This window comes from Physeter macrocephalus, chromosome 14, assembly GCF_002837175.3.
Source record: "Physeter macrocephalus isolate SW-GA chromosome 14, ASM283717v5, whole genome shotgun sequence".
NCBI lineage: Eukaryota > Metazoa > Chordata > Mammalia > Artiodactyla > Physeteridae > Physeter > Physeter macrocephalus.
The window spans coordinates 16622455-16639842 of record NC_041227.1 but is presented as its reverse complement, the minus strand read 5'-3'; the positions used below and the strand labels follow the sequence as shown (position 1 = coordinate 16639842).

The 17388-nt window shown below is 44.1% G+C and overlaps 1 protein-coding gene across 2 annotated transcripts in view; it reads right to left on the bottom strand.

Moving 5' to 3' along the window:
• Window positions 1-17388, bottom strand: part of PTPRT (protein tyrosine phosphatase receptor type T) — a 1083615-nt gene that overhangs the window by 76783 nt on the left and 989444 nt on the right. For both annotated transcript variants that reach the window (XM_024128402.2, XM_024128403.2), the window contains one exon: window positions 10662-10852. In XM_024128402.2, the coding sequence (XP_023984170.1) occupies window positions 10662-10852 (191 nt within the window). The remainder of the gene's footprint in view (window positions 1-10661; window positions 10853-17388) is intronic.

Here is a 17388-nt window from a genome sequence, read left to right as displayed (position 1 = left end):
TGGTCACAGGTAAGACACAGTATTAAGGGAGTGAGAAGGAGTTTTATGGGCGGCTGGAAGCCTAAGGTCTGGTCTCAACTGAGGTCCATGAGCTCAGTAAATACCCATGTTTACTGAAGACCATGGCTAGCTGGTGGATGGCAAGGGCTACCATGGATGGCTGTACAGGTTGTGCACAACACAAGAGCACCAAATCTAAGGGAGCACCGTTCATCTGGTAGGCATGACAGACTTCTGTATATATTATGAACATCTTCTGCAAGGTGATAAAGTCAAGTATCTTGAGACAGGTGTACCTTTTGCTCTTTCACTCTAAGGTGCTGTATGAGTTAGTGGTGGCCCTGGCAGAGACCACGCTTTCAACAAATGCCTCCTTCTCTGCTGAAAAGCACACGCCTTAGGGATTATAAATGTGGACAGAGAAGGCAGGAGAGGATGACTAATGACATCTACTCAGAGTGGCATCAGGAGACCAAGTATTATTATGTGCCATGCCACTCAGTAGACGGTAATTTATGAGTTCTGCTGGGGATGTTGAGACAAAAATCAGAGGGCAGCAAGATGGGGGTATTTGTCTGTGACAGGAGTTTGGAACAAGCAGAAGAGTTGAGTGTCTATCTGCATATAGAGTCACAAAGCACCCTTTAAAAGGACCCACTGAAAGCTACAAGATCTCTTTTAAATGACAAAGTTTAGGTCAGCTGTTCTCAAACTTTGGTAGGGATCCAGATTTTCTAGAGCATTTGGTAGAATGCAGAGGCCTGGGCCCTGTTCTACATCCATGAGCCTGTGTCTCAATGTTCTTTACTAACTCCAGGTGGTTCTGACACATAACACAGTTTAAGAACCACTGTTTTAGGCAGGAAGGTGATTGGAAACAGCAAATTCCTAGAGAAGACTCACTCTGAAGACACTCTATGCACCTATAGAGACAGCCCACGATGTGAGCGCCTTTCCGTGTCAGTGTCTTTCTTTAAGAAATACTGCCTTTTAAATTTCTGGATGGCACTATTTTTTTTTCAGTTTTTTAAAATTGAAGTATAGTTGATTTACAAATTGTGCCAATCTCTGTGGTACAGCAAAGTGACTCAGAGTCTAAAATACGGCACAGATGAACCTATCTACAAAACAGAAACAGACTCATAGACCCACAGAACACACTTGTGGTTGCCAAGGGGGAGGGAGGAGGGAGAGGGATGGACTTGGAGGTTAGGGTTGGTAGATGCAAACTATTACATTTAGAATGGATGGGACTATTCTTTTTATTTATTTATTTTTTTTTTGTGGTAGGCGGGCCTCCCTCTGCCGCGGCCTCTCCCGTTGCGGAGCACAGGCTCCGGACGCGCAGGCCCAGCGGCCATGGCTCACGGGCCCAGCTGCTCCGCGGCATGTGGGATCCTCCCAGACCGGGGCGCGAACCCGGTTCCCCTGCCGATGCAGGCGGACGCGCAACCACTGCGCCACCAGGGAAGCCCTATTCTTTTTATTTTATTATTATTTTTTTAACATCTTTATTGGAGTATAATTGCTTTACAATGGTGTGTTAGTTTCTGCTGTATCACAAAGTGAATCAGCTATATGTATACATATATTCCCATATCCCCTCCCTCTTGCATCTCCCTCCCACCCTCCCTATCCCACCCCTCTAGGTGGTCACACAGCACTGAGGTGACCTCCCTGTGCTATGTGCCTGCTTCCCACTAGCTATCTATTTTACATTTGGTAGTGTATATATGTCCATGCCACTCTCTCACTTCATTGATGGGACTATTCTTAACCACAAACTTTTTCACCAGTACTCTGCAAATCAATTAAATTAATATTTAGTATACTATTTTCCACATGCTTCAGAGAAGAGAGATGAGTAAGACGCTGGCCCTACTTCCAAGAGGCCTCTAGTTTGATGGGAAAGCTCATACCATACTAGGGTACATCTATTCCTCCCATCTCTGAGCCTATGACCTGGGGGACCCCTGTATCCCATTCCAGGCTACAGACTTCTGGTCCTGTCCACACATTTTCTCCATCTGCATGTATGAGCTTCTGGAAGGGTGCCTCTGGGTCAACAGCTCTCCCCTAAACTTGAAGTCAGCTAGAGTTAAGGGGTGGACTGTCAAAGGCCATGATTTACCTTGTTAATTCTGTTCAGGAAAACTGTGAAAACTTCCTATTTGTCTCCCCAACTAGTTTCATTTTGATTTTTCTTTTTTCATAGACAGGCATCTTTGTTTCCTGTCTAAGAGCTGGCTTGCAACATTTCAACTCTTTTATGTTTCTGAGCCCCTAAGCCTCTGTTTCACTCTGTCACACATGCTTTTCCTCTACCCAGCCTTCTACTTTTCTTCAGCTCAGTGCCTCATCTTTTAGAAAGCTTCTGATTGATGCTGGCAGTAATAACTGACAAAAAACAAAAATAAACGACAAAAACCTGCATTCACCCTGGACCGCCCTTTCTCATGGGTCTACAAAGCATGTTAACTAGAGTTCCGTTATGTGATTACATGGTGTGATAAGACCATGAGCTTCCTTCAAAGTAGGGTCTTTATTTTCTTTCTGTATCTTTCTAACTATCTCCAGTAAACTACACAGTGTAAGGTACTCAGTAAGTGTTTCTGGCTAAATGAAGTACCAGCATATATTATCAGCCTTCAGGAGTCCATGCAATGTAGTCAAACATGTCACAGAAGATGAAACATGGACCCAGAGATGGAAGAGTCTTGTCCAAGTCCACCCAGCATATCAGTAGCAGATTGAGAACCACATCTTGACTCTCACTTGAGACACTTTTCTATGGTACCACCTGAAAATTGCTCACTTGGTTGGGGAGGATTCTAATTAAACAGAAAATATTGTTTGCTGGGTTACAAACAGAATGCTAAGTGGAAAAATAAAAATAAGCTCAAAGGAAAGGACTCAGTTAACAGTCTCTTGTACATGAGCTCTTTCTTGCTAGGAAAACTTCCAAGTCTGAAACCACATGGTTCCTGATGTCTTTTGGCCACCTCTGGAAAAGGCCCAGTTTCTCCTTATTTTAATCCATGGTGAGTGGAATGAAAATGAGCAGGCAGAGTCAAGTCTATTTTGGTCATTATGAGTTTCCAGAGTTGGAGAACAAGCATGGTTTTCCCTTTCACGATTTGGGCTTCTGCCACTAATTCCCCAAGCCCCTACCCAAGAATCACTCATTTGCAAATTGAGAAGCTGGACCAGAATCTCTCAGAGATCACCTGCTGTGGTATGTTCTGGGACTCTTTTACCAACTGAGGGGAGAAAAAAATTGTGGGAGAAGCAGGAGGTCCACTCTGTCTCTGCTCAGGTGGCTCTGAGCAGAGAAGAGGGCACCTGGGGAGATCTGAAGCATCCATCTCCTTGGTTACACTCCATCGGGAGGCTGCCTGCCCACCAACACTTAGATGATTAAGAGAAAGATGGCAACACTGGCCTCACCCCACACAAGCCATGCACATGGCACGTCTGCCCAGAGCTGGAAAATGAACAAATGTTTGCTCTTCATTAGGCTGCATCATATTCCTCACAGCTGTTCCCTGTTGCCTTAAATAATCTTAATGGATCTGTAGTAACCAATACCTTCTGGTTTCCCTACTGGGCTTGTTCTATTCATTATGATGACAGGCTGCCTGGATTGGACTGGATTAACATGCTTCTCTTCCTTCTCTCCATCACAAAGTCACATCACCCTATTGCCCCACATCCTTCCCAAACTTGATACTCATCTGACCATGACAGGGGCTGGCATTCTAGGACTCACAGACAATCCCACTCTCCAGCCAACATCTGTTAGCATCTGATGGCATGCTTAGGAGTTTTGGTTTGTAACTGGGGAAGGTGGGGGAATTTGGGCTGGGGGAGGTAGGAGGGGGAGGAGGGAAGACTCTGCAGTCCAGGATCACGTGAAGAAGCCCCCTGACTCTACTGTGACTGTGGTCCAATAGCAGGGCAGCTTTGTGGGGTCCTCACGTGCCTCCATGGGCATCGGATGTGACCAGCAGCAAGTACAGCAGGTGAGGGGAAGGGTCTGTGGACACAAGCAGGGCATGTGCTGGGGGCTCCACGGGTCTCCTCAGACCAGCGTCTCAACCTTGAAAGTACATTAGAGTCATCTGGAGAGCTTAGGAGATACTGATCCCTGGATCCCACTTCCGGAGATTCTGATTTAATTGGTCTGAAGGATGGCCCGGGTGTTGGTGTTTTTAAAACTTCCCTGGGTTATTCTAATGTGCAGTCAAGACGGAAAGCCTCTAAGACTCAGATCTGTATGGGAAGTGCAGTTAATTTGCCTTTGGCCTCCTTGAGTTCTTAGGAACCCAAGGTCCCTGGTCAATCACGGTGGCTAGGACTTGAGACACAAGTACGGGGGTGGTAGCCCCAGAGAGTGGGGTCCAGTGGAGCTTCAGGTGGGATGGGAGACCCAGCTGGCCTGGACAATTGGTTCCCACTGAGACTCCCAACGTATCATGGACAGAAGCACTCCTTGGATCGCTCTGATCAATGTCTTCACGCCCACTGTATAAATATGAAAATGGAGGCCCAGAGAGGGGGAGTAACTGGCTCAAGGTCACACAGAGAGTTAATGAAAGAGACAGGGCTTAAATCTAGGCACTTTGACTCTCAATGCAGGACCATTCATGCATTATTTCAAGTCACGGAACTTAAAATATATACACTGAGAGGTTCAAATTTACATGCTAAAGAGAGCAAGCTGATTTTATGGCTCGACATGAAAGAATGTGTGTGGGCTTGTCTAGGCTCGGGGCCCAGTCTCCAGGTTCAGGCAAACCCATATTTTCCTTGAATTACTGTCCCAGCCCCCTGCCTGCCTCTGATCTCCCTGTTTTGATCTACGACAAATAGTTGCATCTAAAATGCGAGAGGGAAGAGATATGGGAACATATGTATATGTATAACTGATTCAGTTTGCTGTAAAGCAGAAACTAACACACCGTTGTAAAGCAATTAGACTCCAATAAAGATGTTAAAAATAAATAAAGAAATAAAATAAAATGCGAATCCAGCTTTAAAAAATCCTGCTCCCTTCAGTGGCTCCCCATTGCTCCTGGAATAAAATCCAAGTCCCGTGCTCACACCCCATGCCTGCCCCTACTAACAATTTCAGCCCCATCTCCTTCTATGCTCCCTCCTATTTCTCAAACTTTGGCTTAGGCTTTGTGTCTTCCAGAAAGCCACTGGCTATCCATCCTCAGGCTAGGCTTAACGCACCCCACCTCCACGGGCTCTGATAGCACTCTGGGGATACCTCTACTGTGACATTTTGCCAAACAGTGAAATAGTTAGTCTATATGCCCATCTCGAAGAATAAGCTCTAAGCTCCCCAGAAGGCAAGGACTCTATCTTGTCTCCTCACTTTCTAGAGGCCAGTGCAATGCCTGGTCTATGAAAAGTGCTATGACATCTCACAGTTGAAATTCTGTGTTTTTAATATCATCTATGTGTCAATGGCTCCCAAAGGTTTCTCCTCAGTCCAGGCTTCTTTCCCAAATTCCAGACTCATATATCCAGCTACCTACTTTCCATCTCCACTAAGATATCTAATAGACCTCTTAGTTCAAAATCAAACTCCCCAATCCTTCCTTATCCCCAAGTCTGTTCCACCTGCAGCCTTCCCATCTCCACTGGGGGCAACTCCATCCTTCCAGTGGCTTAGGTAATAGCCTTGGAGTCACCCTTGATTCCGATTCCTCTCTTTCTCTCCCAGGCCACATGTAATGTGTTAGAAAATCCTGTTGGCTCTATCTTTAAAATACATTCAGAATCCAGTCACCTCTCTCCACCGCCACTGCCACATCCTGGGTGAGTCAGCACTGTCTCTCTGCTGGGTCACTGCAGTGGGCTCGCAACTGGTTTCCCTGCTTTTACCCTTTCCTCCCTCTGTCTATTCTCCACAGAGCAGCAAGAATCAATCTTTCAAAATAATGTCAGAAAATTATCACTTGTCTTCTCAAAACTCTGCAGTGGCTTCCCATTTCATTCAGAGTAAAAGCCAAAGTCCCTATAATGGCTTATAAGGCACTATATGGTCAGGTCCCCTTTATTTCTCCAATTGTACCTTCTATTACTTTTCTTTCTTGTTCACTGGACTCACACCACGCTTGACCTCCTTTTACATGCCAGATATATTACTCCCTTGATCTTGACTCTTTTCCTCCAGATACTTTCCAGCATGTCTCTGCTCAAATCTCATATTCTAATGAAAGACTGCACTATCAGCCTGTTTAATACTGGAACTCCTTCACCTCAGGTCCCTTCCTTGCGCTTCTCTTTCATTTCTCATGCTACTTACTTGTGGAAGACTGTATTATCCACAGATTATATTTTCCAATACTCCTGTTCTGTATTCTCTCTTAGAATCTTGCAGCTACACCTCCCTTCATCAAGAGATGGAGTCTAATTCCCCTCCCCTAGAATGTAGGCAGTTATTGTTTGCGTATAACCAATATAAGGTGGTTGGAGTGATGCTGTGTGGCGTCCAACTGTAGGTAACAAGGGGTGATGCACTTTCCACCTTGTTACCTAGCGGGCTCACCAGCGGAGCTCTGCGCCACCACGTAAGAAGTTCAGTGATCCCGAGGCAACCATGCTGTGAGGAAGCCCAGGCCACCGGCAGAGGCTGAGTGTAGGTGTTCCAGCTGGCAATCCCAGCTGAGATCCCAGTTGTTAGCTATCTGAGTGAAGACACTTTAAGAACTTTAGTCCCAAGCCTTAGAGCATTCCCAGTCAAGGCTTTAGACATCATGGAATAGAGACAAACTATCCCTGTTGTACCCTGTCCAAATGCCTGATCCACAGAATCAGTGAGCACAATAAACTGGCTGTTTTACGTCACTAAGATTTGGGGTAGTTTGTAACACAGCAAACAGTGTTTTTCACTGTCTAACATACTATATTATTTACTAACATATTACATTAAGTAAGTTATTGTAAAATAACTTCCTTATTTTTAAGTCTATTGTTTATTTTGGGTTTCCTCTGCTAGACAACAAGCTTCACAAGGGCATGGATCTTTGTCCATTTCTGTCCTCTGTTGTATCCCAAATACCTCGAACAGTTATTAGAAATAGTAAATACTCAGTAAATATTTAATGAACAAATTTGTAAGTGATTGTAAAACTTAAGTGAATTTTATAAGACACAGCTTGCTATAGCTGAGAGGTCCCTTATATGTCAACTTGTCAAACCCACTAATTTGTATGAAAAAAATGAGCAGGGTAGGGGAGTGACAGGCAACAAACAGAGCACATGGCGTGTGGATTTGATAGTAGGATTGAAGACCCAGGAATCATATATCTACAATAGGAAACAGTCTTCAAGTAGATTTGTGATTCTTTGTTCAGTATGTAGATTCCAGACATCACAGGAGGATTGATGATCAAAGCAATATCCAGCTATAGTCTAAGGAAGTGGAAAGCCATTGTGGAAAGACTCCTATGAAGTAACGTTTTCCAATTAACCTCTAGTTAATCAGGAAATGCTGTTAACTAGAAGCTAAGCATTCAAGCTAACTGATTAATATAATTTGAACTAACTGAGGGCAAGTCTACTCTACTTAATGATATTTCTGGTTGAAGTTCAAATAATGGAACATTTATTGTTTTCTCTCTCATTATAAAAGCAGTTCATTTCCATGCTAGAATATTTGGAAAATGTAAAAAGGCACAAAAAAATAAATGAAAAAAAAAAATCAATCCAAATCCCACCACATAAGGATGGATACCTTTTAAAGATAGCATTCTGGAAGGAAATGCACCAAAGTCGTCAAATGTATTTGTATTTCTGTTTTCAAATTTTAGATTGCAAGTTCTTAGAACAGTGTTTCTCAGGCTTTGACTACTTGGCCCCCTTTCTGATAAGCCACATATGTCCCTTAATGCTATTTGAAACTTTAAAACAAATTAAATATTATGACTAATGACTTATTAAACCTTCATGATATTGAATATGACATTACAAACAACACACCCTCTCCTGACATTCACTCACCACACAGGTCTACAGAAGTGAGTTGTGAGTACACACACGTGCCCCCCCCCCCAGACTTTAAGGGGTTGGGATTGAGGCAGGAGAGAGATGGGCCCCAGGCTGAGCAGCTGCAAACAGTCTCCTGTAGACACTTCAAAATAAAGATAATGACAGGAGCAGAGCCCTGCTTGAGTAAAAGATAAGGCGAGCACATTTTTCTTATTCCTGTGGTCAAGGAGACATCCTAGACCACACATGTGCAGAAAAGATCCTCAGGGGTCAAAGGTGAGAGGGGGCGCCAGCCCATAATATGTCCCGCCAACCTCCCAGAAACCCTCGCGCAAGAATTCATCTTGGCTGAAAGATGTGCGTGCACATCGGGCAGGGCCCTGAGTCAGGTCAAATATGGGCACGGGCAAGATGACTGGCCAGAGGGAACCTGGAAAACTGCCCTCACGTAAGCAATTTTAGCCACCCCTACTGGGCGCGACTCACTCTGAGTCTGCCTGTGTGTACTTCCACACGTACTTTGCTTCTGATAAACGTTTTGTCTGCTTCATAATCTCTGTCTCTTTGCTGAATTCTTTTTTCAAAGAAGACAAGGACCGAGGTCCAGCCGCTGGACCCCATGGCCCCCTGAAATCAGGATCATTTAACCAACCTCCTAGGAAATAAGGCCCAGGGATGTGAGGTGATGAGACCATCACCTGCAATTCTTATCCCAGTATCCTCTCAAAATTTATAGATTGAGTATATGAAAAATACTATTTTACGTAGACCATATTTGAAATTAACTCCTGGGGACAGGAATAAAGACACAGGTGTAGAGAATGGACTTGAGGATATGGGGAGGGGGAAGGGTAAGCTGGGATGAAGTGAGAGAGTGGCATGGACATAGATACACTACCAAATGTAAAACAGATGGCTAGTGGGAAGCAGCCACACAGCACAGGGAGATCAGCTCAGCGCTTTGTGACCACCTAGAGGGTGGGATAAGGTGGGTGGGAGGGAGATGCAAGAGGGAGGGGACATGGGGATATATGTATACATATAGCTAATTCACTTTGTAACACAGCAGAAACTAACACACCATTGTAAAGCAATGACACTCCAATAAAGATGTTAAAACAAAAAAACCAAACCAAAACAAAAGAAGTTAACTGCTGGTTTTCCTGAGCTGGTAATTACTCATGTCCATTGACATAAACGTTTTTGTTCGCATAACTGTGTCAAACGTTCTCCTTGCTACCATGTTTTATACTCTCAAAGTTTTAGGACCAGACAGGCCCTTAGTAATCACCTATCTAAACTCTTCATTCAACTAATAAAGAACTTTAAAACTCAGGTAGCAAAACGATAGGCCACACAGTTTGTTGTATTGGAATCTGGATGTCTGGATACCCCCTACCGCCAAATTTAGCACAATTTCATAACCTCACACAACTTCTGAAATATTGCTTTGTAAGCTCTTTCTCAGAATATAGTCTGAGAGATAAACTTAGTCTGCAGTATCAAGAATTCCAAATGTGTAGCATCTGAGTCAATGCATTTTCACTGCACACAGCGAAACTGAACCTAGCATATCTGGGCCACATGATGCATGTGAGAAGAAAAAAAAAACACACCACCACCACCACCACAACAACAAAACCTAGTGCAAATAACTCAGAGCCTGGCACACAGTAAATGCTCAAAAGATATTTTGGGAAGGATGGAGGAGAGGTAGAGAGAGGAAAGGAAAAGAGAAGAAAGAGATGCTTGGTTCCAAAGCTGCCTGCAGCTGGATTCTGACAGGCTCAGGAGGGAGGCAAAATTCCTCTTGGGGGTCAGGTGCTCTTTAGTGCAGGAAAACATCTTAATGAGTTTTTCCGTCTACCTTTTGTTTGTAAAAGGTGATCTTAATGAGTTTTTCCTTCTACCTTTTGTTTGTAAAAGGTGAGGCCTAAAGGGCAAGGAGTGAAACAAAAGGAGTGAGATAAAGATAGCTAAATTGTTCTGCATAATAAAGTAGAGGGAGTGGAGTTCTTTTCCTGGCTGCTATAAAAAGGAAGAGAAAAAAAAAAGGAAAATTTTAGGACACTAAAAGGAACTTTTGGGAAGGAAGTGGATAGAGACCAGTCTGGTGACCAGAACCTCACCTCAGGAGGACTTGTATTCAGGTACTTCCTGTGCTGCAATCCTTCTGTGATTCCCTAAACCTTAGTAACAACTGCTACTCACAAATCCTTGGCGTTAGAGACTCGCTGGGGAGGAAGGTAAGGGATGTCCAAGGCACGGGTGCGGAGCAGGTACAGAGAGAGGGAGGACAGCAGTCGCCAGATGCGATATTGACTTGGGGGTGTTGAAAACACAACAGAAGCGTGACAGGGAGGCAAGAGGTGACCAGGAGCGAGCAGGCCTGCTGAAAATCACTGGCAGGGGTGATCTGCTGGCTTTTCTGCAACAGGTGGGATGGGGGCTGGAGCCATCCTATTGATATCTTCCCACTGAAGGAAGGTGTGACTCTAAACTGATGCAGCAGGTCTGGGTGGGCCTGAGATGGTGCATTTCCAGCAGGCTCCCAGGTGGTGTTGCTGCTGTTGATCCAGGGACCATACTTTGAGTAGCTTTAGTCCCCACGAAGCCTCTGTGCCCATCAGGGAGTTTCCCGCAGGCTGGTCTCTTACCTCATATTCCTCCTTGAACCCGTAGCCCTGGCCTCTCTTCATCTGAGTGATGTGCTGCAGCAGGTCAGCCACCCGGATGGCGGGCTGGAACTGGTCCCGGGGATAGCTCATCTCCACGGGGTCGCAGGCCCGGTAGGGGTGAGTCTGGATCGTGAGGGTGGGCTGGGACAGCTCCCCACGGCTGCCATCTGCTTCAAAAAGGAGGAGGGAGAACAGACCATCACCTATAGGAGTTTTGTCCTCTGTCCTCTGTGCCTCCCCTAGGTTGACCTCAGGAGGGGAGAGGGAACTAACTCAGGACTCAGCTGATCAGGGAACTGCAGAAAGAATAAAGAAACACGGTTTCCCTGGCATGGCTGTGGCGGTAGATTTAAACATTAAAACAACAAACAAACCGGTGACACAATAACCCTTGGTTCGTTTCTACCTCAAGGGTGCATCCTGATGGAGTAAAGACAAGGTTCCAGGTTGGCTGTCATCTCCTGCCTGTTTCTGTCCTTCCTTCAGGCTTGTCAGGGTGGTCTCGGCCAATCCAGGCCAATCCCAGAACCAGCGAGAAGCCAGGCAGGATGGATGCTAGGAGCACCCTCCCGCTGAGGAAGCAGACTACCTGGAATCGTCTCTGGTGCCTGCCTGCAGGTGAGGAGAGCCTCAGGTCCCTGGAGGTCAGAGCCATGTGTCTGCTTCTGGTCCATTTGCCTGCATCCCCGTGTGACCTGGTTTCTCTACTAGTTTGTTTCCTTTGGGTCATACGCTGAGAGGAACTGGAGCCAGTCTTGGATCCGCAGTAGATAGCAAGGACCCTGACCCTCTCAGCTGCTCTCCAGCTATGGGCTCTGCAACAATGATCACCTTCTGCCTACTGTCTAGTTTCCCCCGAATTTAACACTCTTAATCCAGGAGTGATGCTGAACCTACCTTGCAGGTAGGGAAGCCTGAGCCTCCTCCTTCAGTCCTGATAGCTACTTCTCCCAGGCCTGGGTCCTACGCCTCATCTCCTTCATACATCTATCATTGGTATAAGATCTATAATCTCACCTGATGATAATCTTTAGACACACTGAATTGTGTTAACTGCTCCCTACCAATTGGGCCCCCCTCAAAACTGATGCCTGCTTAGGTTGGAATTTGAACTCCTCTGCTCCCCTTAGACCAGTAAGACCACTTTCTTACCCTATGAACTCCCTGCCAGCCATACACTGTCAATCTTTCAGGGCCAGTTCGTCTTATCCAGAACCATTCAGGCTTGGTCTCCCCAACCTCCTCCCAAAGACAGGGACAGTCTATGCTCTAGACCCTCCTGTTTGTGGCATGCATAAGATGAGAACTGCTAGATTTGATGTGTCTCACCCAGATGTTTTCAGGCACTGCAAGGTACCAAGGCAGACCCCACGGGGCCTATGCCACACTCATTCCCTGGGAGTTTTAGCATACATTCCTCATTTTCTGCAACTTGTCTTTTCAAAGTCCATGTATCTTTCATCTTGTTTCTCTCTGTCGCAATAATCCATCAAACATTGATTCTGTATGTAAAAGTGAACTTTCCTCCAATGTGACAGCAGGAGCAAAACTCTTCCTAGTAAGGAAAGGATTGCCAACAGAAGGATCTAGAATATATAGGTTTATGCACCAGGAAGAAGGGCCTACGTGAGATGTAAGCACAATTTTTCTGACAAGCATGAGAAAAATACTGCTTACTTTTCTCCTGGAATTTGAGGTAACAGGTAACACATCTTCACCGGCATTGCTTAAACATAGAGCCGGCAAATGTGGGCACAGCTTCCCTTCTCCATCCCACCCTTGTGATCAGGAGTTAGATTTACTGAGACCCCACTCTGTTCCAGGGACTCTGGTAGACACTGGAAATGCACAGAATACAGGTTTCACACCTCAAGGCTGGATGGTCTAGTAGGGTAGACAGACAAGAAGAACCACTGGAAGCGTGCGCAGAGAAGCTGGAAAAGCCAAGCACATCTAGGTAAGAGCAAGGAAGGTAAGATGGAGTGGAGGTAGAGGGTGGAAATATGATGGGGGTGAAGCTGTGAGAGATGGGGTGAGGTCAGCCTAGAAAGGTGTGAATGTCTAAGAATCTTCAAGCCAGTGGGAAACTACTGAAGGATTTTAAGAAGACGCCCTCTCCTTAAAGACTCATGCTATTTCTTGTAGGCGTCCCAGCTGCCATGGATCTGAGGCCTCCTTCCAGTGAATATCACTCATGGGGATGGAGAAAAAAGGAGCACTTGAGTTTACTTCTCTAATGATCACTTCTCTTAAGTGATGCCACACTTCACGATTCCCAGGACAGGATGAACTGGAGTCAATGCCTGGAGCTCTGTGAGTGTCTCCCACCTAAGCCACTATCATATATGGTGATAGATATCTTCAGAGACCCATGGGCCTGGGACCTGGGCTGCCTGGGAGACCAGCTGCCTGGCAGAGATAGGCTTCTTAGGAAAGTGCATCTGACAATTTTTGTGAGATGCCAAGTGTTTCCAAAACCAAATAGCTACCAATATGGATATTTTCCTCTAAACACATTGCTAGACAGACTGTAAACTTGGTGTCAGCAAAACCAACACTGGAATGGAAAACAAATGCATCTGATATTTAGCAACTTGTACTGCTGTAACATTTGTAATAATGTCAGTGCTGGTGCTAATGATGCTATGAAGACTCGGAACCAAGGGAGTTTCAAGGTTTATTAATTCAACTAGTTGGACTCCCTTTTCCAATGTATCTTACTTCACCTATTCCCTATTAACCTCTGATAATGCAGAAGTGATGCCTTTTATCACACCCCATTTCACCAGACTCACTATACTTAATTTTCCATCATTAGGTTTAATGAAAACCCAATTTCACAACTCACTTCTCTCAGGAACCTACAAGTAATGCTACATTTTTATCAGCCCCAATTAAAAATCGTGATGATGTTCCTTTTCGAGAGGGAGCCTTAAAACTAATGTGTGATTCTGCTGCTAATTCAACAAGGGTGCTGGAAACCACATGCTGCTCATAAAATGTAACTCAAACCAGCTGGCCCAGGCAGAGAACATTTTTCATTTTTCTCCTCACCAGACCCTTAATTTTCATGCCACTTCAACTGCTCATTTATAGGCCTTACATGTTTATTTATCACATAATAATATTTTGGATTTCTTCTGCACCTTCTCTATAGCTGTTGTCTAAGGCTGTGAATTCCCCTGCAACGTGTCTTGTTGCTGTCTGTGAAGGGCTGGTAGGGGGGACAGAGGGATGTGGTGGCGTGTATGAGATGCCAGGTCACCACCATCCCTCTGATTTCCTCTTTCCTGTCTCTCTGCCAGTTGGTCTTCCTTCTTCCTTGGGAACCTGGCTTTGACCTTCTCTTTCTTTTTTATCCCCCTGCTACCAAGCCATTAGAGATCTCCCACTAGCAACAGCCACATATTTCCAATCACTTGCTAGGAACTGCCACTCCAGCTGGTTAACAAATATTTACTGAGTACCTATATTATACAAAGCACAGTGTTAGATATAAGTACAGACCAGAGGGTGGAGGAAAGTGTGTTCAGAGGGAGATACGCTGCCACAGCCCTTGCAGGAGAGAAGAGGAGATAAGATGTGCATAAACATGTCTGACAAAGGTGGAACGGATGGGCTCCAGGAGGTGGGAGGATAACGTGCTGCAGAGTTAGGCACCGTGGAAACATCGCCCGAGCTTTAGGCATTCACGCCCCACTTCTGTGGTTTTTGCCATCACTGTGTACAACCTATACCAGCTCTGTCCAATAGAACTCTCCACAATGATGGAAATGGTCTGTATCTGTGCTAAGCAATATGGTAGCCACTGAACACATGTGACTACTGAGTGTGTGAAATGCGGCTAATGTGATGGGCAAACTGCATTTTACACTTTGCTTCATTTTAATTCACTTAAATTTAAATATACACATGTGGCTTATGGTTACTGTACTGGGAAGCACAGATCTAAAGAAAGAGACAGAGAAAGGGAGAGCATTCTGGAGTTACACAGAGGGTAAAGAGGTCCAGTGGAAATATAACATGGACCACGTATGTAAATTAAAATTTTCTTATAGCAACATTAAATAAGGTAAAAAGGACAAAGTGAAAATAATTGCAATAAGAAATTTTGTTTAACCCAATACATCGCAATGATATTTCAACATAGAGCTGGTATAAAATTATTAATGATATATTTGACGTTCTTTATTCATACTCAGGCTTTGAAATCCAATGTGTATCTTATACTTATAAAGCATTTCAACTCAGACCAGCCATATTTCCAGTGCTTAACACCACATATGGTAAGTGGCTATAGTATTAGACAGGGAGGGTGTACATCCAGAGCCAAATCAAGTTCTAAAGAGAGCTGACTTAGAGCTAGAGTGAATTCTAAAAGACACTGATCTAGTGTAAGACAGCTCTAGCACAGCACTGCCCAACAGAACTTCATAGGATGATGGAAGTGCTCTGTATCTGCACAATTCAATATGGTAGCCACTAGTCACCTATGACTGTCAAGCACTTGAAATGTGGCTAGTGTGACTGAGGAACTGAATTTTTACTTTAACCTAATTTCAATTAATTTAAATATAAATAGCCACCTGTGACCAGTGGCTACTGCATTGAATAGTGCATATCTATATAGTCATGTCTTCAAAGTTTTTCTTTAAATCAGTTTTCAACCATTGCTTTACTTTATCTCATTAAAAATGATAGTGAAATATAAAATCATGGGCGTGATATGCTAGTTTTGACTTAAACTAAGATAGGTGTATACAGACTTGTGACCTTTGAGAAAGAGTAGATTCACACACCCCCATCTCATATCCCCTCAAGAATGTGCTCTTACTCAATGTAATGACAGATGGGATTACCTTCTCTCCCTGTCTTAAATCTGACCAACTCCATAGGGTTGAACTTGTAAAACTGATAGTTAAGTAGAATGCCATCCCATTGTGCCACATTCTACGGAACTGAAATGGACATTATATAATTGACACGGTTATACTTCGTTACTTAAGGTAACACTGGCTCGAAGGACAAAAAAGAAATGCTTCATCTTTTCCCATTTTCTTTCCTGGGCTCAGAGAATCAAAGGCTCTAGCAAGGAAATACGGGGATCAGGCATCTCCAAGCCCTTTCTTTTCCTCAGTCCCTTTCATTGGCTAAGACAAAAGAGGGTGGATAAACACCTTTGTACCCCAGAACTCAGATTCAGTTTTAGAAAAACTTTGAGACGGGCAGTCATAGGAAAGTGCTTCTGGATTCATTTGCTCCGCCTGATAAAGAAATCAATCTTTCTCTTTGTGGAGAGAGTGTGAATTCCTTCTTCCACAGCTCTCACATGACATGGAAGGATGGTGGAAGAGACATCACATAGGGATGGGGGCTGTGAACCTCCGTTACTTCTCCTGCTTAAGTCACAAGAAAAGGATTCCAATCAGTTGAACAGCAAAAGCAGCTATAAGAATCTGCCTTCTCTGTTTATTGGCAAACACCAGTCCCTAGAGACCGCTCCTTCTTCGAAGTTAAGAAAACAGAAACAAAACAACACGGAGTCTCAGAAAAATCTGCGATGTGAAAAATAAGAAAAATGACACTCTGGATGCTGAGAAAAATAAAATTTTCAAAAGAAGTCAGTGTTGACTGTTTTACCCAACAGCCATCCCTCACCTTCTTCCTTTCTGGCAGAACCCCCAAACGAGTCTGGGTGCCCACACATTCCCCATGTGACTCAGAGGAGGATGACCCTATTCCAAGACGTAGGGGAAAATCCTGATTTTTTAAAGCCAATCAGATGTTCCTATCGTCTTTGCCAATTTTCAAAAATTTTCAATGAGCTAGGGGGGAAGGTCTACTAGGGGAGTTCTATTTTCTTCTAGGAAAGATTTCCTTACTTCTAAGAAGGATATTCCAGTGGTTTCTGTCTCCTACCGGACATTACCATGTGTGGGTTTGATGCTTGGAACTGCTAAAGCAATCTCGCATCCAAGAAAGGATCCAGGCTAAGGGCAATGCCAACATGAGATGGTAAAGTGGAGAGCTTGAAAGGACGGGGGGCTTTAATAACATTCTTGGGCATCTCATTCAACCAATCAATGGAACCTCCTCTAACTCCTGACTTCCTGTTCTGTAAGATAACACATTAACTTACTGTTTAAGCACATTTGATTTTTTTCTATAACCTACACAGTGGAAAACAGAAATGCATTTTAGATGGCATGAAATTCAAGAAAACATGGAAGAATAAAGAAAGTGAAAGATTAAACAATAAGAGGACAGCTTTTCCAAAAAGTGGATCAAGTGAAGAAGCAACTAGAAGAAAATTTGCTGAGTGAGGCAAGGAAAGATGGTAAGGAAACCAAAATGGAACAGCAGAATTTGAATGGGCATTGGAATCTGTAATGAGAATAAGCAACAGGCAGAAACTTGTGGAGAATTAATCTGAGAACCTTGTAGTGAACATATAAGGGAATGAGAACAATGAGACTTCTTTTTCCTTGGAATCTATCATCTGCTCATGTGTGTTCACGTGTGAAGGCACCAAAGACATTTTCAGAGAAAAAACAGACATATGAAAGACAGATAATTGCTGTTACTAAAGAAGAGAATAGAATAAACAAAACAGATGCAATAATAAAGGATACAATGTAAAAACAGCTTTATGGCAGAATAAAACCCCAAAACGAACAGAATGTAAAGAGCTCTCCATGTACAATTT